The sequence below is a fragment of the Chelmon rostratus genome, chromosome 10 (assembly GCF_017976325.1).
Source record: "Chelmon rostratus isolate fCheRos1 chromosome 10, fCheRos1.pri, whole genome shotgun sequence".
NCBI lineage: Eukaryota > Metazoa > Chordata > Actinopteri > Chaetodontiformes > Chaetodontidae > Chelmon > Chelmon rostratus.
In genome coordinates, this window is record NC_055667.1 from 9585071 (window position 1) to 9608492 (window position 23422).

The window sequence follows — 23422 nt, forward strand, 5'->3', positions numbered from 1 at the left end:
GTCTGAAGGCACTATACATCTAAAAATGTTAAAAATATTTAGATTTGTATGACTCTTTCATTTTGGCTGCCTGTGAATCATATGCTCATAATCTTTACAGGGAATTATAAGAATGTTACACTCAAATCTTGTATGAGAAAGCAAGAAATATTCCCAAAGGTGACTAATGGTCTAGATTCTGATAAAGTGCTTGGTAAAGCAGAAGTAACACTCCTGTCTGCTGCTCCAGGGAGACATGAGTCAAAGCTGTGGCCTCTTGTGCTCCTACGGTCCCATTCATATGACTGTACACAGCTTTATGGCAACTGTTTAAAGTTTGTTCATGGAATTAGTTCTGTCAAACTTAGCATGCTGACTTATGACTCACTGCAGACAAGCTGCTATATGAGTGACACTTGAGGGATTAGAGGGCACAGCGTGGTTTCCGCCCTTGCGATTGCTTGTTTTGATCAGTATTTGTTTTGGTTGGGTCATTTGTTTTGCTTGTTGTGCTCTTGAGGATCTCTGTGTGCCAATTTCACCCACAAGCATGCATAGTATCTCGACAAATTAAAAAGGATTACAAATATTCAGAGACAATACATTAGACATGCTGCTCATTGCTGTTTTAGTTTCATTGTTGTCGTAATAATGAAGTGAACAAGACAGAATGATCAAAATAGGACGAAGGAAACGCAGAGGCAAACTTCTTGGAGAGCCAAAATAAACTGTTGTGAGAGTTTAGTGGGGTATAAAAACAAAACCATTCCCAGAAAAACTGCAAGGCGCAGCAGACTCAGCAGGGCTGGGTAAAGTACCTGGACGTGGTGATGGGGTAACACTCCCCCCACATCAAACACAGTGACGCTCCTGTGTGTTGCACAGTCGTTGTGTCCCGCCACAAAGTCAACAAACCAGCCATCATAAAACACAACGCAGCTGAACAAGGAAGCTGGCCAAGAAACCACATCAACCGTGGCAGACAGGAAGTGATTTTTGTATTTAGAACTGCCTGCTAGAAACATACCATAAGACATAAACAGTTTGCTTTAACAAGACAGTCGGAAACTAAACAGGGCCTGCGACAATTAAGCTCACAGTTGCAAAACTTGCCGTGAAGCTGAACTGTAAACACTGAAGAATCTGAAGGCGGCTGAAGAAAATCAGGGCATGAAACATGGGAAGTGAGAGCTTCATGTGTTATGAGAGTTTTCACCTTGAGCTGTTCTGATGATGACTGATCTGAAAACAGACCATTTTGTTGTTTTCTGCCTCGCTGTGTTTCAGCAGCCTCAGAGAAGAGAGAATAAGGGGTTACAAATGCTGACTTTTTGATATGACACGGCTCTGACGTTGCATGGTTAACCTAATCATAAAGATGCCGCCCACGTGAGCTGTGAGGGTCTTGCTGCTCTACTATGATATTATCCAGCTCTCTGATGACGCAGTTGGCCAACTCACACAGCTATACGGTGTGTGCCAACAGGCTGCGCTGTGATTGAGGGCAATTTTGGGAAGAATGCCACACAAAAATGTGTATTTTTCGAGGTCCTGTGCCAGACGTCTTTTTAGAAGCAAAGTGGCGAAACCAAATGAAATGTGGCATTTGTTAAAATGCATGGAGCCGTATTCATTAAGCCTTTGACGCCATGTAAAATCAGTGGCAGATGTGTTCAAAGCAGGCCTGAGGAGCCACATATAAACAGAAATAACCTTATGATTGTGTCTGAATGAGCATGAAAAGCTGCATCAAATGAAAGAGGGCTTGTACATTGGAAGCTGGATAGAGCTGCTTTAGTCTGAATGAAATTTAATCCATGTGACCAAAAATAGGTGTACAACATGAATGTGTGTAATGTAACCACTGTAGCTGTAAATGTCTGTTTTAAATGGGAAAACGAAGGACATTTTTCAGTTCATGCAGAGCTACATTTACTCCTCCAGCAATAACGTATTGCATATGCATATAAAGTCAGCAAAGGGCAACAAGCATCATAAAATAAAGGAAATTAACACTTTTGAATGCTCCTAATGAACAAATGTGTCAGTATCAGAGCTATGTGTATTATCAGGACAACAGAGTTCAACTTCATGGCATCTGTGTGCATGTACTGATCCAACTATGCAAACTATTATCATGGATTTTGCTTTTTGTGGTGGAAAATCACAACAAAAAAACAGAAGTAACATTCGAACAAAGAGGAAGTATGAGGTATGACATATACGACATTTCTTAGACAAGTCAATAATAAGTTAGAAGTCGGGGGATGAATAATGTAAAATATGAACATCAACCACATCAGGAAACCATAGATTCAGTCATTAGGAAGGATATCTTCCTCATCAAACCACAGGTCAGAAACTTCACACCTCCTCCTCATTACGACATTGGAAGGCACAAAATTTACCATAAAGGGCAAATTACAAGAGAATCTGTGAAAGCGGATGTGCACTTTATTCTTCCTGCGAATTAATAAAAGTCTGTCTCTGTTGCAGCAAATGTTTTCGTATCCATTATTCTACCAGGGCTTAGGCAGGAACTACCCCCTCTCCTTTACATGAAGTATTTACACTTGGCACATCAGTTAAAGAGAGTTGTTTATTTTCCTGCATCTGAAAATGCAGCAGAGCAACTAAGTAAACATGTTTGCACGGGAAGAAAGTATGTCAGCAGTGCACTCACTGCAAAAAGCCCCTCATCTGCAGCTTTGGCCATTCATGTGGGAAGGCAGTGAGTCATGATATGCTGGCTGAGACACATCCTTGCCCACAACACCTTGATATCCACATACCCAAAATATCAACACATACCCAGCACACACACACTCCTGCATATAGCCGGCGCTCTCAAGATCGCAGATTAGCCAAGGCACAATTGTTCTTTAGAATGCAAAATATTGTGTTTTTGATACATGGCTCAAACTGTTATGTAATAGAGGTGTATGGGAGATAGAGAAGTGGCATTGTTCTGAGGAAAAATACAGAGTCATTTGGTGCAACAATCATTGCCAAATGAGGCGTATAAATCATTGCTAATGAATTGGCTCATTTTGGGGATGTTGCATCAGCAACAGAGCAGAGTGATGATGATGAAGTAGTTAGTTCCCAAAACTCCGGCCATCAAAGAGAAACATTTAGGTACACACAGCTTTCCTAATCATCAAAATCTTTCGTCATAGAAAATTACATTTAATGCAAGAAATACAGACAATAAAAGGTTTGCCGTCTTGGGACATAACAGACAGCTGATTTTTTTCGATTTATCCTTAAGAAATCTCCTTTTAGCTTCACCTACTTTTATCCAACTATAGATTGAGAGGAAACAAATGTCTATTTATGAAAAAAAAGTGGAAGCAACTTTTTTTACATCATTACTTTAAGCACTGAAATAACAGAAGTGTCTGGCTGGATCCCATGATGAGGGTGTTGTGTCAGGTAAAAATAAAAGGATGACAATGTACAATGAGCATCTAAACATTGTGCCTGTGCTCTCTGAAGGTTTTGGGGGTTTTTTTAAACCAGTTTTTATGATGCAAGTTCTTAAGATAACAGCTACTTTAAGAGCTTTCAAAGTCATCTGTCTTTTGGTTAATAATCTGTGTGGGTTTTCAGGCAGCATTTATTACTTTATTAACAATAATATGAACACAATCATGATAATTTGGCACCATCATTTCTGCAACACTGCCATTGTTCAACGAATACCACGCACTTCCCGCCTGAAATATCTCCAAAAATGAACAATTAGTTAACCACTCATTAGCTGTTAGGTAAAGCTAAATGTGGATATTTTGGAAATTCCCTGTGTCCATTCAACCAGTACAGTCTGTCAAGATGTAAGTGGGAGGGTTGAGGTTAGTAGTAGGCGGGAGCGAGGTTAAGTGACTAAGACGTTACATTGCATAAAAACAAGGTCCGCAAGCCCAACCAAGAGCACAAGGCAGAGACGACAACAAGAACCACCAGTCAAAACAAAGAGGGCAGCCAACACTGACGGAGAAACACTGTTGATCTTCAGCAGAGAAGCCTTTTCATCTTTTTGTCACGCCGAGCACTTGTTCATTGCAAGGCTCTCTATTTTTTTTTGTCACTTCTTGCAGCAGTCTCCAGAAGATCTCATCATGAGATACTGCACTTTAGCCTTGTGTTTAGTTTTGGGGATAAGCCTGCAGGACGGATGGAGCCTTCCCCTCAAGTCCGTCTTTGTCACCTTCCCAGGAGACGTCATCAAAAACATGACTGATACGGAGCTGGCAGAAGTGAGTAGCAGATGGTTCATTTTGTCTTGATGGAGTGAAATTCCCAAAACCGAGTGCAATCAAGCTGTGCAGGGAAGTAATTACCTGAGCAGAAGTCCCAATCATAATGTTAATGAAAAGGAAAATGGTTTCTTTTAAATTCAAGAGGGACAAAAATGCTAGGACAGATTTTTTTTTGTTGTTGTGAGCTGAAGTTTACTTCATAAGGACCCAGTCATTAATGTTGTTTCTCGTGCTCCCCTGTCAGAGTTACCTGAAGAGGTTTGGCTACATAGACACACTGCACCGCAGTGGCTTCCAGTCTATGGTATCCACCTCCAAGGCTTTGAAGAGGATGCAGAGGCAGATGGGGCTGGAGGAGACCGGAGAGCTGGACAAGTCGACCCTGGAGGCCATGAAACAGCCTCGCTGCGGGGTTCCCGATGTGGCCAACTACAAAACATTTGACGGAGACCTCAAATGGGACCATAACGATGTCACTTACAGGTGAGTAGGGCGAAAGAGTCGATAACTAGAGCTGAGGACATTATAGTGCTTTGTAATACTATGCACCAGATACAAAGTCTGTGATGGAGCTATTTCACCGAGCATCTTCACTTACATTGTCGATTATAATGACAGTGTCATTCTGTTCTCATCCACAGGATCCTTAACTATTCTCCAGACATGGAGATCTCTCTGATTGATGACGCCTTTGCCAGAGCCTTCAAGGTGTGGAGTGACGTGACCCCTCTGACTTTTACCCGCCTCTTTGATGGCACAGCTGACATCATGATATCGTTTGGAAAAGCCAGTACGTGTTTGCACAGCGGTCATTTCGTCAGTGTTGTTTGTGTTGATGTCACAAAGCTGAATTGTAATTTTGTACTAAACACAAGTCTAAAATTAAAGACTGATGATTTAATTTTCTGTTCAGACCACGGAGACCCGTACCCCTTTGATGGTAAGGATGGCCTCCTGGCCCATGCTTATCCCCCTGGCGAGGGTATGCAGGGAGATGCCCACTTTGATGATGATGAGTACTGGACTTTGGGAGCAGGACCAGGTAATCACACACGCCAAGAGATATAGCTTCACCTTCAGCAATAATTGGGATGGTGTCTCCCCCTAGTGTTCACTTTAAGCATTGCATTAACTGTGTAAATTCCACCGTCACCTCAGCTGTGAAGACTAGCTATGGGAATGCAGATGGTGCCATGTGCCACTTCCCCTTCACTTTTGAGGGCAAAACCTACACCACCTGTACCACTGATGGCCGTTCGGACAACCTGCCATGGTGCGCCACCACAGCTGACTACAGCAGAGACAAGAAATACGGCTTCTGCCCAAGTGAACGTAAGCTTGACAGTTTATTCTACAAGGGAATTCACAGGCTAGAGGTCAGCCAGATGAGGGCATTTGTTTTTTTTTTGGAATGCTGACACGCTTCACCCGCTCATCCTTGCCCCCAACTCTCGTCCTGACAGTTCTCTACACATTTGGAGGAAACGCAGACGGAGCTCAGTGTGTCTTCCCCTTCATCTTTCTGGGGGAAGAATATGACAGCTGTACCACAGAGGGCCGCAGCGACGGCTACCGCTGGTGTGCCACCACAGACAACTTTGACAAGGACAAGAAATATGGATTCTGCCCCAGTCGTGGTGAGTAACAGGAACCACAATGCATAAATACTGTGGAGTGCTGCCACAATGTCTTGGGGTTGTTTTTTTTACTGTTGTTGTGACTTTGTTTGGCCAGACACCACTACAATCGGTGGAAATTCTGAGGGAGAGCCCTGCCACTTCCCCTTTGTGTTCCTGGGTAAAGAGTACAACTCCTGCACTAGTGAGGGACGAGGCGATGGCAAGTTGTGGTGCGGAACTACTGACAGCTATGATGAAGACAAGAAATGGGGATTCTGTCCTGACCAGGGTGAGCAACAAATATAAGAGAGGAAGTAGAGCCTGTAAAATAAATCAGTATTTACCCTTGTCACTCACTAATATTCCTAACCACATGTGTGTGTGTTCCAGGTTACAGTCTGTTCCTGGTAGCAGCCCATGAGTTTGGACACGCCCTTGGCCTGGATCACTCCAGCATAAGAGAGGCTCTCATGTACCCCATGTACAGCTATGTGGAAGACTTCTCCCTGCATGAAGACGACATTGAAGGCATTCAATATCTCTATGGTAAGGCCATGACAGACTGCTTTATCCTTCAAAATCTCATCAAATTGTTTACATTTCCAGCTTCTGCACAACCTCTCAACCGACTCTTTTTTTCAGGAAGCAAAACGGGCCCTAATCCCACACCCCCTCAGCCCGACACGCCCACCACTGACGCCTACCCAGACCCTGATGACACAGACGCTACAGAAGAACCCGAACCCACTGAACCCACCACCACCACCACCACACGACCTGTGGATCCAACCAAAGACGCCTGCAAGATCACCAAATTTGACACCATCACTGTGATTGAGGGAGAACTACATTTCTTCAAGGACGGGTGAGCAGATATATTCTTCTTTGTGAAAGAAGTAAAAGCAGCAACATCAACAAAAACAAAGTGTTGTTAACTTTGTGTCTTGATCAACAGAAATTACTGGAAGATGTCCAGCAGGAGCGATGCAGAGCCCAAGGGACCGTTTGCTCTTTCTGAGAAGTGGCCAGCTCTGCCAGCTGTCATTGACTCTGCCTTTGAGGACCTTCTGACCAGGAAATTGTACTTCTTCTCAGGTAATAAAGCTTCATACGATGTATAAGGGACCACTAACAATTGACCCAAAAGTGCAGACAATTTTCATCATGATCGTTTTATTTCCACAGGGACCAGATTCTGGGTGTACACAGGGCAGAGTGTTCTGGGTCCCCGCAGCATAGAGAAGCTCGGCCTCCCCAGCAGCGTTCAGAAGGTGGAGGGAGCCCTGCAGAGGGGAAAAGGCAAGGTGCTGCTCTTCAGTGGGGAGAACTTCTGGAGGTGAGTTAAAATTGTGCCTTCAGCATATTTAAATCTACAAATCACGTTGGTTTTTTTTTTTTTTTTTTTTTTTTTACAACGTAATCAAAGCCTGCTATTTAAGATGACTCTTTCTTGCCATTTTTAATGACATTCTCTGGTATGGTGAACACAGGCTTGATGTGAAGGCCCAGAAAATCGATAGAGGATACCCCAGATACACAGATGCCGTCTTTGGTGGTGTGCCCAATGATGCTCATGATGTATTCCAGTACAAAGGTAAATTAACCTGCTAATTTTACAAGAAAAATAGCAACTAAGAGTAGATAATTGCATGTTTAGAATCCTCATTTTGCATTCTAGTGATTTAATCTAAATATTTCTGCTTTAGGTCACTTCTACTTCTGCCGGGACCGCTTCTACTGGCGCATGAATTCCCGCAGGCAGGTGGATCGTGTTGGCTATGTGAAATATGACCTCCTCAGGTGCTCAGATTCTTCAGGCACTCGCTACTAAGATGAACACACAGGGATGAGCTGGAAATCGTCTGTAATGTGGTAGCACCTATTTATCTCCTCTGTGCAGGTGCCTGAGAGGATGAGATGCAGTATTTGTGTATAGCACCTGTTCTATGATGTGTGTGCTTTCTGGGATGTGAATAATTGGCCATCACTGATGTTGGCTAATTCTAAAACATACAGCATTGGCCTAAAATAAGCCAAAGGCCCAAAGGAAAGCAAGGCAAATTGCATTCTTTGGCACCCTGCCCCCAGTCCGATCATCTGTGAACTGATGGTGGTCTAAAGACCAATAAACATTTTAAATATTATCAAAAGCTATCTGGTTCAGATTCCGGATTTGCTAAATAATTGTATTGCGTCTGACAGGTTCAGACTCTTAACAGTATTGGATTATTTTGGTATTTATAGCAATATCTAATATTATTTTTGTGTCCTAAAGCTTGTCTGTTTTGTATAATTCTGTGTATTTCTAAAAATGGCTTCAAAGCCAATTACTTGCACTGGAAGACAAAGCATGTCTCCTTCACTGAAAGTATTTATGATTTGTTTTGTATTAAAAATTTTAACTTTCAATGCAATAAACATTCCGTGAGAACTACATACCACTGTCCTCTGACTCAAACTTTAAAGCACTTGATAAACTGACATCCACATAAATTGTCTGACAACACTATTGTGCCCACACCCTGTATTATACGATACTTGAATCCAGGTGCCCATAACAGCATATAGGTAAATGTATACAGCACAGTCTGGGCTATAAATGCCCTCTATTTACTTTCTGTTGTATCGATTACCAACAGTCTCTTGATACAACGGCCCTAAGTGGCTACATATTACTCCGCATCGAATTGCGTAGTGCGCCTTCCTCTAAAAACAATAGTCCAATAAGTGATTACAAACACACTGACCGAATCTGAAGCAACATATAACGGCCAGTCTAACAGAAACACAAATAATTTAAATTGGTAAATTAATCAATGCGTGATTAAACAACGAGCTGTTTTTAAACAAAAATAATAAATAAGATCCGGTTGCACGGACAGGAAGCAAGGAGAGTCTCATGGCGCCCGACTAGAATGAAGCAACAATTATCGGTTACTATTTTTGGTGGATTTTGCGCATCTAACGTTACACTACAGGATACCTTTCTACACGAAAATATACGGTAAGAAAAAAGCGTGGACATTCTAGTGCCGGAGAGGGTAAATATTTTAATTTTCTTCAGGGGGAGCATTTGGGCGGTCTGCCGCAGCTGAGGCCCTCGAGGTCCCTAGTAGAGCTTTTAGAATGCCTGAGTGTAAAAGCGGGCTGCCTGGTGTAAAATGGCGACGCGGAGCAGGCAGGATGAAGGGCAGCTAGGCCTGTTTTTAAACGGCTAACACACGTTGTGTTCGACGCTGTTACACCCGATCAGACGAGTTGGTTGGATCAGTGACATGTTCTTCATTCAATAGCATTGTCCCGTTCAACCATTCTAACGATAATTGTCAAAGTACGAGACACTTATTTGTGATTTGTGCCTTTGCCAAACAAGATACTGAGCAACAACGACAACAATGCTAGTTAGCCAACTAAAAGCTAACGTTAGCTGCTCTGGTTCCCCGTGAGCTAACATTACTTTCGACTGACTTCAAGTTCTTAAATAACTGCTCACTTGAGCCGACGTCTTTTTATAAGCATAGTCGTATTTGCCAACCTAAACATAGGCTTCATCCTCAGAGTAAGCACCATTCAGTCAAACCAATTTTGCTGTCCTTGGTGAAAACATTAGATGAAGCTAACGTAGACAGACATGACAGGAATTCGCTCGGGTCAATGCTATAATACCCAGAAACTCCAGAAGCAAAATTTTCGGTATTAAACACGGGTCTGTACAGATCACTCAGCACTACTTGATGCATTAACACCAGTAAACTCAACTTCCTTTGCTGAAATTAATGTAGGAAAATGGTCACGTATGGAATATTCTGGACAAGAAGACATTCAAGGACTTACGACATGTTAATAAATTGTTCATTGTATCACAAGTCAAGTCACTTTTGTTTGGACAGCCCATAATCGCAAAACAAGATTCCCCATTATAGAGCCCTAATGATTAATCAGTAAGCTGTCAATTATTCAGTTAATCACCAACTGTTATGATGATTGATTACATGATTTGAGGAATTTAAACAAAAGTCTAAATTCTCTGATTCCAGCATATTAAATTAGAATATTTTCTCGTTTCTTCGCTTCTCTGTGACGGGAAACTGAATATCTTTGGCCTGTGGACAAAACAAGACTTTTCAGGATGTCATCTTGTTCTATGGGGAACACCGATCAACATTTTTCACCATTTTCTGACATTTTATAGACTAAACAAGTAACCAATTAATCATGGAAATAACTATCAGATTATTCAGCAATGAAAATATGCAGCCCTAGAGCTGTAAATTCTGTCCTTAGACCCTCGATTCGGATAACAAAAAATTCCCCCCAAAATAAACTTACAGCCCTACAATGTAGTGCGGTAAAAATATAAAGTGTCAGGACATCACAACCATGTTCCTGATTGATGTACTTTGTTAAGTTGCACCTCTGGGTCGTGAGTTTGCTCTGTTTGCTTTTTCAAACTGTGTTTCCATGTGCACTGTTTCTTAAGTTACCTTTTCCAAAGTTACACATCCTTGCTTCCTCAGAGTTGAGAAAGTTTGACAAAGTGCTTCTGTTTTTCCATCCAGGATGTATAGAGAGATAGACAGATAGATATACTTTATTTATCCCAAGCTTGGAAATTGCAGTCATGTCTGCAGGTCTTCAAGCTCTTGCTATTTCCATACTGTACTCTTTATCTAGTGTCAAATCAGCTGGGACTATAGAATATCTTTATTAGTGCAAACACTCTTAACATTAATGACCTACAAAGCTGTCCTGTGAGAAGTAAACAAGCATCTATGAATGACTTGAATTGATCTTAACACAATGAGCTTGATGGTAACTTAGGGCATGCTTTAAAGATGACTCAAAATTCAAGTCTGATACTGAATTTATGTTCAATTATGTTGTGTAGTTATGGATTCGGAGGAGAATGAGGTGGAGAGCAGCAGTGATGCAGGTCCCTCAGGGATGGAGGAGCCGTCTGAAAGCGGCATGGGCATGGAGTCATCTGAGGCCATGTCTGCAGACAGCAGTGATGCAGCTGCCTCTCATGCACAAGCACCAGAGTCTGACTGCCATGTGGGACAGAGCTCAGAGGGACTTGTGGTAAGCTTTTTTAATTTAAAAAAATAAAGATTTTGTGTTCAAATGTGGGTGAAAAACCAGAGACGAAACCAGATTTAGCGATTAGGCTTTTTGACTTCATGAAAAGTTTCTTGATATGTTCTTGACATGTTCTTGTCCCTCCCTGTCAAGGTGTTTATCCCAGAAACCAGCTCCAGTACAGACGTCAGAGTGTCATCAGTCCACCTCCCTGACTCCTCCTCAGTGGCCCAGTCCACCAGCGTGTCCAGCGTCTCCACAGTGACTCAGTCCGTGTTGGTGTCTGAGTCAGCCCATATGCTGGTCCACTCCAGTGCTGTATCTGAAGGAGCCATGATGGTTTCTGACTCAACTGCTTCTACCTCATCAGATCTGGGGTCTGCCATTGACAAGATCATAGAGTCCACCATCGGCCCTGACATCATGAATGGTATCTCCACTGACACTCCACTTTAAATCATAGACTGAGCAGCTTTACTGCTGTGTCAGTTTGATTAGTTTACCATAAAGAAGCAGATATCTGATGCTGTCTTCTTTTCAAAGGATGCATAGCGGTGACCAGTGCAGAAGATGGAGGTGCAGAAACAACCCAGTATCTGATATTACAAGGACCAGATGACGGTGTGTATGCTATTGTTACTGCAAAGTCATTAATTCTTCAACCCATGTCAAAACTTTGTTAAACTGGATGGGAAAATTATCCCCATGTTTCTACACAGTTGAAACAACATTCTTAATATTCTAGTGAAAAGTTACTCATACAGTATTTATTTAGATAGTGGAGTAATTATTTCATCTTTCTATGTCAACTTGTGATAAACTTTATTTTAGTTCTCCAACAAGCAAATTTTAAATAACAATTAAAATTTACTTATATGACAATACACTATTGTACAATTAATCTATATCTATTTGTCTTCTATAGGTGCTCCTATGGTAGCCCACATGTCATCTTCAGCCCTCTCTGATCGTATAGCCATAGAAGCTCTTGTAGAAGGTCCTACGTCTACCTGTCTGGACCAGGGAGACCTGCAAGGCAACCTTGAACCTGACCAGCCTGACGATCAGCCCGGTCACTCGGGTTACCCAGAGGACAGTCAGCCTGACCAGCCCCAGCACTCCCACCCCTCCCAGTACATGGACTGTAGTGCAGATGCTCCAGACCAGACAGGGGAATCTTCATCTTCCTATGTGGAGTGTTCTGTCGAGGAACCAGATCAGACTCGCTCCCAGTCAGGTTTCCCTGACTATAGCGGAGATAACAGTGACCAGGACCTGCCTGGATATGTTGAATGCAGTGGGGCTGACTCAAACCCAACCAGCCAAGGTCACTATGTGGTGGAGTGCAGCGCTGGGTATCTGGAGTGTGCGGTGGATGATGGCGAGCGACCACACCATTCACGCAGTTACATTGACAGTAGCGCAGACCACCGAACCCAGACTAGTCGGCAGTATGGGGCTGAGTATGGAGGGGAGTGTGTTGCAGCTGCAGACTCGGAGCAACCAGGTTGTTCTAGGTACCAAGCCAGGGACGATGATGAAGATGATGAGCAGAACCAGGATCCAGATCAGCCGCAGCACTCCCAGCAGCAGCCCCAGCACTCCTGTTACATGGAAAGCAGCAATGGCACAGAGGCCTCTCTCTATGCCGATGACAGCTCCTCGTCAGACCACCCTCTGGCAGACACGGCAGGTTCAGGCGGGCTTCCTGAAGCATTGGAGTGCAGCGAGAGCCAGCCTGGGCCCTACATCAGCAGCAGTGGGACGTACACCTCCAATCCGGAGCCTGAGCTGGCTCAACAAAGCTCACCCAGCCAAGAGGAGCCCCAAGGCTCCCAGGGGCCCCAGGATGAAGCTAGCCTGGTCAGGGAGATGGAGACATCAACAGTGGCAGAAGGCTCTGGAGACAGACCACCAAACCTGGCTGAGCTGGAGGAGATGATGGAAGTAGTGATTGTACAGCAGTTCAAGTGTAAAATGTGTCCATACAAGAGTGCCTCCAAAGACACACTCATTAACCACATGAGAGACAAACACTTCAAACCCGCAGGTAAGCTACAGTAGTATGGTTCATTATGTATCAGAAAGACATGGACTTTAATTGGCAATTTGTGTTTTTTTTTTATTGAAATCTGTTTGTGGTAAAATTGCCGGATTTCAGGGGACATGCCAAAGAAGCGTAAACGTGGACGCCCTCCTAAAAGTGAGACGCTGGCCCGTCGCCAGGCAGAGAGGGAGGAAGCTGAAGAGAGGAAGGCAGCAAAGGTGAAGGCTGCTGAGCCCCAACAAGCAGAAGAAGAGGAGGATGATATTGTGGACGCTGGTGCTATTGATGATCCCGAAGGTCAGCGAGGAAGATTCATAATCATACATACTTTGCTGAGTTAGTGAATCAGTAAGAGGTTTCACGTATCCCCCTCCCACTCCTTTGTTTATCCCCAGAGGACAGTGACTACAACCCAGCAGATGAGGACTGCAATGGAAAACCACCTGCCATTGTCAGGAAGCCCGCTCCTCCCATCTCTTCCTCCTCTCAAGGGCGTCCTCGACGTAAAGTTGGCCGTCCGAGAAAGTACAGCTTTTTAGAAGAAGGCTACAGTGGCAAAGGTGGGTTTTCAGGCTTGACAGGGCAAAGCAAAAAAATAAAACAGCATATCACTGCGCAGGAGAGCCTACACCACAAAACTCACGCATGTCTTTATTCTTCTTTCTCACATTTGTTACAGAAGCAGAGAGCATTGCAAAGAAGCCCAGGGTTAGCGGGGATGCTAGTGCACCGGAAGAGGCTAGCTCTTCTGGGTTAAACAATGGTCCTGCTATGGTGAGCGATGGAGACACAGCTGAGGCAGCAATAAGCCAGTCAGACTCTGAGAACAAAGACCCTTCATCCAACACACAGCCAGAGGAGGAGTTCTTCCAGAGGAAGCGCGGCCGACCCTCCAAGCATTTTCTTCGCAAGAAATATAAGAAGTATATAAATCGAAAGTAAGCGTCAAATAATTGAAGTTGTGTTGCAAATAGCACTACATAACCTTCACAACAAGCTAATTCCTTCATTGTGTTCCAGTCGGTACTATAAATCCCTGAAACCGCTCCTGAGACCTCACAACTGCTGGATCTGTGGCTCACGCTTCCTCACTCAGGAAGATTTGCGCTTCCATGTAGACTCTCATGAAGGCAACGACCCAGAGCTCTTCAAGTGCCTCCAGTGCAACTATCGCTGCAAGCGCTGGTCCTCGCTCAAGGTCAGCTGCAGTAAAACGGGCCGCGACATTCAGGTTGACCTCCATTCACGGAGACGTTTGCACAGCATCATTAATGTCTTGCCGGCTGTTTTGCAGGAACACATGTTCAATCACGAGGGCACCAAGCCGTTCAAGTGCGAAGAGTGTGATTACACAAGTGTCTACAGGAAAGATGTCATTCGCCATTCAGCAGTCCACAACAAAGACAAGTCAGTAACTCACACAGTAACAATGTAGCACATACATAATAAGTGATTCCTAATGCAGAAGTTTCACAGGTTACTGTTAATGTTTTTGTTTTTCCATCCAGCAGGAAAAGAAAGACAGAGTTGGTGAGACATTTCTCATATTTAAATATTGTTAAATGCTGATCAGCATGCTATAATATTATAAATTCTTGATGTTGTAGCAAAATTAGTGCACTTTGTTTCTGTTTTGGCTGGTTGTTGACGTCTTTTGCGCCACTGAACTAGTCAACGTTGCGCTCGTCCTTGCAGGCGCCCAAGGTGTCCGAGTTTGTCTGCCCTGTGTGTCACAGGATCTACCCCATGCAAAAGAGACTGACCCAGCACATGAAGACCCACAGCTCAGAGAAACCACACATGTGTGACAAGGTAACAAAGATTGTACAAGTCAAGAACACTTTCCGAACACAAATGTCACAGAATATCTCAGACACAGTGATCTGTCACTGTGTCTGAGAAGTGACAACTAGAGGAGGGATGTTATCACCTGTTCTTCCCTGACAGTTTGATGACTTTCCTCTCTCTCTTAAGCTTTCAATATGTACTTATATTATTATTAGGCAGATTTGTTACTCCTGTGAGATGCTGGTTTTACCACCTTTCCCTCTTTGAATGCATGATTTACCTGCCCAATAGAAGACAGATATTTTATTAATCTCCAAAGAGAAATTTGCACAGATCAATGTTATTGCGCGACAATGTTGTGCATCACTTTGACAATCCAAGTGAGTGCGCACATTTTATGGACTTTTTTTATCTACTCTCCTGTTGAAGATGCCTTTTTGTCTTTGCAGTGTGGCAAATCCTTCAAGAAACGGTACACGTTCAAAATGCACCTGCTGACCCACATCCAGAGTCTTGGAGAAAACAAGTTAGTATTGAAAGCTTGTAAAAGAATTGAGCTAGACCCAGCCCTCGTGAATCAGCATTGCTCATTTTGTTTGATGTTGGTAATGGTGACATCATCACAGTGACTAACTCGTGGATGTGCATGTGCCAGGTTCAAGTGTGAGTTTTGCGATTACACCTGTGACAACAAGAAGCTGTTGCTCAACCATCAGCTGTCACACACCAATGACCGGCCCTTCAAGTGTGACTACTGTAAATACTCCACTTCTAAAGAGGAGTTCCTGGTGTCCCATCTGGCTATCAAACACACAGGTCAGTGTGGCAAACAGGCTTTCATAGCGTTTATTTAACCCTGAGCATGTTTCACCTCGTGAACGTAACACGGTAGAAACACTGTGTTATAAGAATGCGTTCTCTACAGGAGAGAAGCCTTTCTCCTGCGAAATGTGCCACTTCATGACCAAGCACAGGAAGAACTTGCGTCTACATGTGCAGTGTCGCCACCCTGAGGCGTTCGAGGAGTGGTCTGTGGCTCACCCCGAGGAGCCTGTGAGGAGGCGACGCAGACCCTTCTTCACCCTGCAGCAGATAGAGGAGCTCAAACAACAACATGACGACACCCAGGGCTTGCAGAACACTATTGTGAGTCTCTTAGAGGTGTTTTGGTGTTTATCTCAGGACCAATTTTTGATTTTACCACGTCATATTTTGTGACTGTTTTCTTCGCTCTCCTTCACTAGGTTGCAGTGGATTCTGCGACACTGCAAGCCATGCAGGGTATGGAAAATGCCTCAGTGTCCCAGGACGCGTTGGGAAACACTACTATCATCTACGAACAAGGTCAGCCCTCTTGTCATTCAAGAGACATTTTGAGTATTTATGGTGATGCATCTCACCTTAAAGACAAATGCTGAAGTTTTCCTCCATTTGCTCCTCAGCTGAATCCAGTGATCTATCCGCCCAGAATGCCCTTGACCTGCTGCTGAATATGAGCAATGCCCGGGAATTGGTTGGAAACGCCTTGCAGGTTGGTTCTGTGGCTCATCAAAAGAAGGCACTTTACATAAGTAACTTCACATTTATGTGGAAATGAGCAAAGTGGTGTAAAAAATCGACTCCTCAGGTGGCAGTGCTGAAGTCGGACGGCAAAGCTTTGGAAAAGGGCACGTGGAGTACGGTGACCGCAGGCCCGGGCCAGGCCCAGAAGGTCGTGACCTTCCATGTGTCTGAGAATGGTGAGACGGTCCTGCAAGAGGCCTACGAGGCAGCCACCTCTGAAACAGGAGAGCTCACCCAGATCGCCATTGAAGCCTACGAGGGCGGAGCAGACTTCAGCGTGGTGGAACAGGCCGCTGAAGAGACCCACAGCCCTGAATACAGGTAACACCACACACTGTCTGATTTTCTCTGATAAGGCGGAACAGGAACAGTTATTAGACTGGAAAGCACAGTCGTTTTGATGACCTTTATGTTGTCACAGCAGTCAAAAATAATATAAAACTGCTGTCTTTGCAGTAATGGTGAGAGCAGTCCTTCTCAGGCTGTAGAAGTCTCTGGGTCCGAGAGCCTGAAAAGTGACAAGTACTACCTCACTTCAGCGCTGCCTGATGGTGTTTTGCAGCAGGTGGAGGTAACTGCGAGAGATCGGTTGTTTTGGCATGTAAAGATCTGTGTACACTGAGTGTCTCCCCCTCTCTGACTGTGTTTTTTGTTTTCTGTCAGCTGAGCAGTGAAGCTCCAGCCTCTCCCTCCGCTGTGAGCTCTCCCAGCCTGAGCACCAAGAGGTTTTCCTGTCGAATATGCATGGAGTCTTTCCACGGACGTTCTGACATGGAGAACCACAAGAGGGCGCACTTGGATCCCAGCACCTTCAAGTGTCCTGATTGTGACTTTACCTCCACCTCCTGGCCCGAGGTCAAAGTGAGTCTCTCTGAATTGTGCAGCACTGTCTACCACTCACAGTGCACACAAACAAACAATAACCACCAGCTAAAGTCATGGGCTGCCACAAATGAACCCATTTTCCACAGGGGCCAGTAATCCCACTCATATGAATGTTCAACAGCTTTTAAGCTTTTAAGTTATAACAAAGTGAATGGAAACATGGAAACATTTTCAGCCTCATGTAATTTCACAGGCATTTGTATACATTTAAGGTCGGGGTTGGTGATGTGACCAAATATTTATATCACAGTATTATTTATTTATTTATTTACTGGCAACGGTAATATGGAATAAAAGGGATACGCCACTCAAAACATGTTTCTACCTCATTTCACTCTATTAGCAATGTAAGGAAACATGCCTTAAGACAGAAAAAAAAATATTAACAAGCAGATGTGTTGAATGGCTCCAAATAGAAATTAAATAGTATTAATGCTATTTATTATTATTAATATGAAGGCAGCATACATTTTTTTCCACAGTTATTGCAGCAATGCATATTTTTTATATATATTTTTTTCTACATATTTTTTTCTTTTATATAGCCAAAATTAATTTTGCTTGTATAATATGTGCATATATATAGTCAACTTTTTATTTTGTTTTGTTGACTTTTTCTGTTGTTGCTATTCTTCTTTCCAACTGCTATTACATGCTGCTATAATGCCCAAATTTCCCTGGCTGGGGATAATAAAGTTTTATCCTATCTTATCTTAAAACCCGGAAAACCTCTTTTCTGACCTTGGCCTGTTTTATTTTTTAGGCTCACATGGAGCAACATTCCTATCTACGCCCTCACAAGTGTCCAAACTGTAGCTTTGCCTCAAAGAACAAGAAAGACCTGCGTCGACACATGATGACACACACCAATGAGAAACCATTTTCTTGCAAACTCTGTGGCCAAAGGTGGGAGCATAAATCCTTTGAATCATCAGAAAACTTCTGTTTAGTTAACATTAAGAACACTTATGCAGCATATCTCTATGCGTTAGACTGCATTGTGGTAATGAACAGCTGTTGGTGTTGATGTTTTTTATCCAATATCTCAGGTTTAACCGCAACGGCCATCTGAAGTTTCACATGGAGCGTCTCCACAATCAGGATCATCCCACTCGCAAGAACCGTACTGCCACATCTCAGCAAACCATCATCGTCAACAATGATGAGGAGGCCCTTGCCACGCTTCAGTGTAAGAAACACAACACAATGCAAGGCTGAAAAAATAAAAATGAATGAATGATACCAGCTACTAAGTTCAAAACAGGTTTATAGGTTATAAATAGAGGCTAACTTTGTATGTGTGTGTCTAACAGCCCTGCAGGCACATCAGACTGTGATCACTCCAGAGCGGCTGCAGGCCCTGGGACAGGAGCACATCATTGTAGCACAAGAACAGGCACTATCAGACCAGGTATAGACCAGGACTGTTCTCTCATACAGGTTCTTTTTGTACACTCTATATAGCCACTCGTTTTCTAACTATATGCATTAATCAGGAGGAGGGCACATACATCCAGCAGATCACCACCATAGATGGACAGACAGTTCAACACCTGATGACAGGAGACAACCAGGTGACTGAGGTAATAGCTGTCTTCTAGATTCTACCACTTCCTGTTTTAATGTGCATGGCAATAAGGGAATATCAGAAATAAATATAGATTTATGACAAAGCCTGTATTATTCTCTGATCTGAACTAATTTGTCGCCTGTTTCAGGTTCAGTATATCATCTCACAGGATGGAGTGCAGCACTTGATCCCTCAGGAATATGTCGTAGTAGCTGATGGCAACCACATACAGGTCAGTGTTTTACCTCATGAGAATTCACCTTCACTGATGAATAAATGCAGTGTTTTAAGGTGATCGTGTCTTTCTCTTACTGCTCCTCTGTTCCTCAGATGCCAGACGGACAGATCATCCAGTATGAGCATGATGCAGCCTTTCTGCAGGAGCAACAGGTGAGATGGATATTGATAATCTACAACAATCTTACAGTTGGCAGATAACCTGAAATGCTCTCCAACGAGTCTTTTTTTTTTTTTTTGACGAAAGCTTATTGCTCCATGTTCTTTGTTCGTTCAGATCGCTGTGAGTCATGACGGTCAGATCCAGTACCTACCTGTGAGCTCGGAGCAACAGGTAGTGAATCCTGATGATCTGGAGGCTGCTGCCCACTCTGCTGTGACAGGTTGGCTCTTCACTTGTTTTATAGTCAGTCCTCCACTTCACTGTTAGGTTGTTTATATTTAACAAATTCATTAAAGACTGCCTGTAATTTTGCATCTAGAGTTTTAGGTTGATAAATCTTTACTATTAAAATCTATCAGATAAAAATAAGCTTGTGGAGAGTAATCCGCTGAACTGATAATTTGTGACACTTGCATTGTTATAGTGTGCTATTACGGGTAAGAACAGGGACCATTTTGAATGCTCCCTGTTGGTGTGATAATGCATATTTGAGAGTCAGTTAAAAAGCATTTAACTCATATCCAGTTTTACTGTGAATTTGGCTCATTCTTGGAATAAAAAAAGTTGCTCTTTGGCAGCTTGCTCTGAAAACACTGCTGACGGTGCACCCTTGAACGCACCGTCAAGGAGGCAACAGCAGCTAAGGTCTCAGCAGGTTGACTTTAATGAAATGAGTGGAAACGTATTGCTTCCTGAAATGTAGATGCTTTGGAAAATGTGAACACACATCATCTGTAGACTATATATCAAACCGCCTGTGTGGTCCATTGGCTGAGTAGTTCATGGTCTTATGACAGCAAATCACACTAAGTGTGCACAAACTTTGTTCTTGTAGCCGTAGCAGATGCAGCCATGGCGCAGACGCAGACAGTCTACACTGAAGCTACACCCGAACAGCTGGAGCAGCTGCAGCAGCAGGGCATCCACTATGATGTCATTACCTTCACAGACGAATAGACGGCTTTTTAAACCTATTGGGGTACAAACCTGCGCAGAGCAGGGCCAACACCAACCACTATGAGCTGACAAGTCCAGTGACCTCAACTTATTTATGCATTCAGCTGGCTGTGAGCTAAAGCCCCATCTCCTCCACAGAGTCATCTCCCCGGAGCGGTCGCACTGTTTGATAAGATGAAAAGCTTTTTGTATATTCAAATTATTGCACTCACTGCTTCTAACTTAATCATAGGGGCTGTGCATTCAAGAGTTAATTTAAGTAAGGTTGGTCTGTTCTGTAATTATTGAAAATGAGTCGTGTTTACGTGCCTCAACTGCTTCCATTTGCAAGACAATGTTGTCAGAGAAAATCAAATGACTTATATCATGTTTCAGAAAATATACCAAGCGTCCAAAATGAACATTTACATTTTTGAATGGAGTAGTGAGAAGGAAGTGTTTATTTTAAGATTTAAGATTCGTTGATTGTTAGAACGCCACAACATTGTGTTTACCGAATAATAATATGTACATACCTTTTGCATTTTTTGTTCTGTGATGGAAGATATGTGTTGATTTGGTGAATATGAAGTGTTTAATAAGCTGAAAGCTGACACCAAATAAATCACTTTGTGTACACTTTTGTATATTCTTTAATATGTCTGCATATGTCCACATTTTGGCCTTAAAGGTATTCATATCTGTTGTAAAGCATCATTATATTATAATACAGTGGGCACAATAAAAGCCATTGCAGAAGAATCTCTCTGTTTGCACACTTTGTCAGAGATGACTTGATGAGATTTGTTGTGAGGCTGTAATTTGTGGTGCTATATTGCATCATAATGTACTAATGGCAGTTCCATTATGTGTCAACGTATTTGCAACAGGGAAGGATGCGACAGGAACTCTTGAGCAATGCAATGCAATCCAATGCAAAACACACCGCAAACTACAGTTGTACAACCACAGAAATGACTTAAACACTGTTGTTGTTTTAGGTTGTGTCACACTGTGCAGGTGGTCCTGTTCTTCTGTCTGCTCCCTGTATAGCTGCATCATGGAAATGTAGAAGTTAAAAATGAAATATATTGGAAGTGTGCCACAACAATACAGAAAGAGCCAACAGCCTCTAGGGGACACATCTGTCTGCTCCCTCCAGCTGATGAACTTCCTCTTTTCTTTGGCGAGGAGGGGCGTAAGATCCTCTGAAAACAGTGGAAAACTGTCGGAAAGTGTGGAGTGCCAATGAGCATTACGCTGAAGATGAAGTTTTCATTTGTCCTGTTTCTTTTACTAGGTATGTTTTGGGGGAAAAATCTAATCATTTTCTGTTCTCCAGTGCCTCTAATGACATATTAACATGCTTGTTTTCCAGATGTCCCTTATCTAAAAGGGCAGCAGAAGATTGAGGAGTTTGAACAAATTCTGCTGAGGCTCACCTTTCCTTCATTTTACAATAGTTACAACAAGTCCTGCTGTAAACTCTATCCAGGAGGATGTTACAAGCTGCTGGACAGTACAGGATACACCTGTGACTTACTGAGAGGAAGAGTTGCGAAAACCGAAAAAGACGGCTGGATAGAATTTAAAATATCGAATGTGCGGTTTGATGATGGAGGCTATTACAGATGTTCTGTGCTGGGAACTCAAAACCGCATCTACAGTGATTACTATGTCGAGGTGTACGGTAAGCAGTCTTATAATCTTCATTAATGTGATGTTATAAATGTATATTATGCAATAGCCTCTAGTGTGTACAATAATTGTTTGGCCAAAACTGCATTTTTGCAGTTTCATAAGATAAATGTTTGCTTGCAAAATAATATGTTAGTGTAGTTTTGTTCTCCAGGGCAGTACGGAAACAATAAAGGCTCATTATAGCCTGAAACTGTGGAAGTTTATTGGATATTCCTGCATTATACAGAGGCTTCACATCACCACAGCCAGTCTCAGCCTTCACTGACAACAACCATCAAAGCCCCCAACTCCACCACAACACTCCCAGACTCCACTGGGGCTGTTCTGGCAGAGGACCACAGTGACTCTCCCAGGTATTCACTCTGCACATCATCCTCTGTTGCCCACTGGCCTAATCATGCTGTCTGATAGGAGACGAGCAAAGGTAAATCTGAATGCAGTGCGTTCTTCTTTCCAGAGTTCCCTGGAGTTTTGGCCTGCCTCTTGTTGTCATCGTGTCAATCACAGTGATGATATTGATCACTTCAGTTATTGGTGTGGTTTACTGCAGAGCCGTGGCAAGACGTACACAGTCGGGTAAGCAGTTTCCTTGAATTTATGATCACAAAGCCACTGTTTCTGAAGAAAATATTGCGTTTCTTTGCAGACAAATATGGAGAAACGCCACGTGAGTCACTGAAACAAGAGGCTCTAGTAAGTGCAAAACAGGGAACATGCAGCGTCTATGATTCATCATCACTTGTTTTTAAAAGCATGTTGAATGTTTGTGCTTCAGACTTCCTCTGCGACAGCGTCTCTTGACAAAGTTTGTCTCCCCCAGGAAACCAGTGGCATAGTCTACACAACAGTGGACTTCAGAGCTCACCAGAAGCCGACAGAGGTGTATGCAAACCTGAGGATGCACAAAACACAAGCGGGAGCTCTGGACTCCACCTGTGGCGCAGAGCATGATGGGATGGTGGAGTACTCCACGCTGGCAATCCACCAGTGAATTCAGAAGAAAGTTTAGGTTCTGGGACTGATTTTAATTGTTATTACACTGTGTTTTTAAGGGGAACACAGTCCCTTTACTAGTTGTGGTTGGTACTAATCAGCCTGTGTAGAGTTCAAGAGACATTTATCAGCAGGGGTGTAGGACCTGGGGGGGAAGGGGGACTGAGGATTCATGTGAGGGGGGCCACAAAATTACAAGAATGAAGAGCTGCAGTTGTTGAGAGGGGCCCATAGAGAAGGCCTTTGTTCAGGGTCCAGAATTTTATGCTACGCCCCTGTTTACCAGTCAGGGAGGATCTAACCAAAAGATACATTTGGTTGCATTGTGGGAAATGTAGGAGCCAGCATTTTTGGAGCTTGACCCATATTATGGACTAAAAATCATGATATCTTGGCCTCTGCTGGATTTAACCATTCTTTTGTCTGTCGTGGGTCACCCAACCTTATGGAAATATTAAATCACTGAATACCCCTTAAAGTGTCTATAGCATATGTTGTTTGTGAGAATGATAATTTACAGAAGTGAATTCAAGAAATTAACACTGCTGCGATAATGCACACGATCTGGTAGAATCTGGATAAAACAGGTTTCCATGTAGT

The 23422-nt window shown here is 43.2% G+C and overlaps 3 protein-coding genes across 6 annotated transcripts; all 3 read left to right on the forward strand.

Moving 5' to 3' along the window:
* The first annotated feature begins 3904 nt into the window (after positions 1-3904).
* Positions 3905-8296, forward strand: mmp9 (matrix metallopeptidase 9). Its single transcript, XM_041945137.1, has 13 exons — positions 3905-4238; positions 4486-4724; positions 4883-5031; positions 5155-5283; positions 5400-5573; positions 5705-5878; positions 5976-6149; positions 6251-6406; positions 6503-6725; positions 6816-6955; positions 7046-7196; positions 7351-7454; positions 7567-8296. The coding sequence occupies exons 1-13, from the start codon at positions 4101-4103 to the stop codon at positions 7689-7691; spliced, it is 2076 nt and encodes a 691-aa protein (XP_041801071.1). The 5' UTR covers positions 3905-4100; the 3' UTR covers positions 7692-8296.
* Positions 8297-8760: 464 nt separating this feature from the next.
* Positions 8761-20767, forward strand: znf335 (zinc finger protein 335). Of its 4 annotated transcripts, none has more exons than XM_041945133.1 (28): positions 8761-8864; positions 10749-10942; positions 11093-11369; positions 11483-11560; positions 11865-12989; positions 13101-13283; positions 13382-13546; positions 13666-13924; positions 14007-14184; positions 14281-14393; positions 14495-14516; positions 14682-14798; positions 15224-15300; positions 15430-15590; positions 15700-15920; positions 16019-16118; positions 16217-16305; positions 16402-16658; positions 16794-16908; positions 17001-17198; positions 17986-18128; positions 18272-18411; positions 18536-18633; positions 18719-18805; positions 18941-19024; positions 19123-19182; positions 19307-19412; positions 20028-20767. In XM_041945133.1, the coding sequence occupies exons 2-28, from the start codon at positions 10751-10753 to the stop codon at positions 20147-20149; spliced, it is 4767 nt and encodes a 1588-aa protein (XP_041801067.1). In that variant the 5' UTR covers positions 8761-8864; positions 10749-10750; the 3' UTR covers positions 20150-20767. The 4 variants fall into 4 exon arrangements, with proteins under 4 accessions (XP_041801067.1, XP_041801069.1, XP_041801070.1 ...); XM_041945135.1 differs by having other exon boundaries at positions 14498-14516; XM_041945136.1 differs by having other exon boundaries at positions 13669-13924.
* A 532-nt stretch (positions 20768-21299) lies between these two features.
* On the forward strand, positions 21300-22934 carry LOC121613303. The gene is made up of 6 exons (XM_041946642.1): positions 21300-21428; positions 21507-21818; positions 22056-22182; positions 22287-22405; positions 22476-22522; positions 22650-22934. The coding sequence occupies exons 1-6, from the start codon at positions 21377-21379 to the stop codon at positions 22818-22820; spliced, it is 828 nt and encodes a 275-aa protein (XP_041802576.1). The 5' UTR covers positions 21300-21376; the 3' UTR covers positions 22821-22934.
* Positions 22935-23422: the final 488 nt, after the last annotated feature.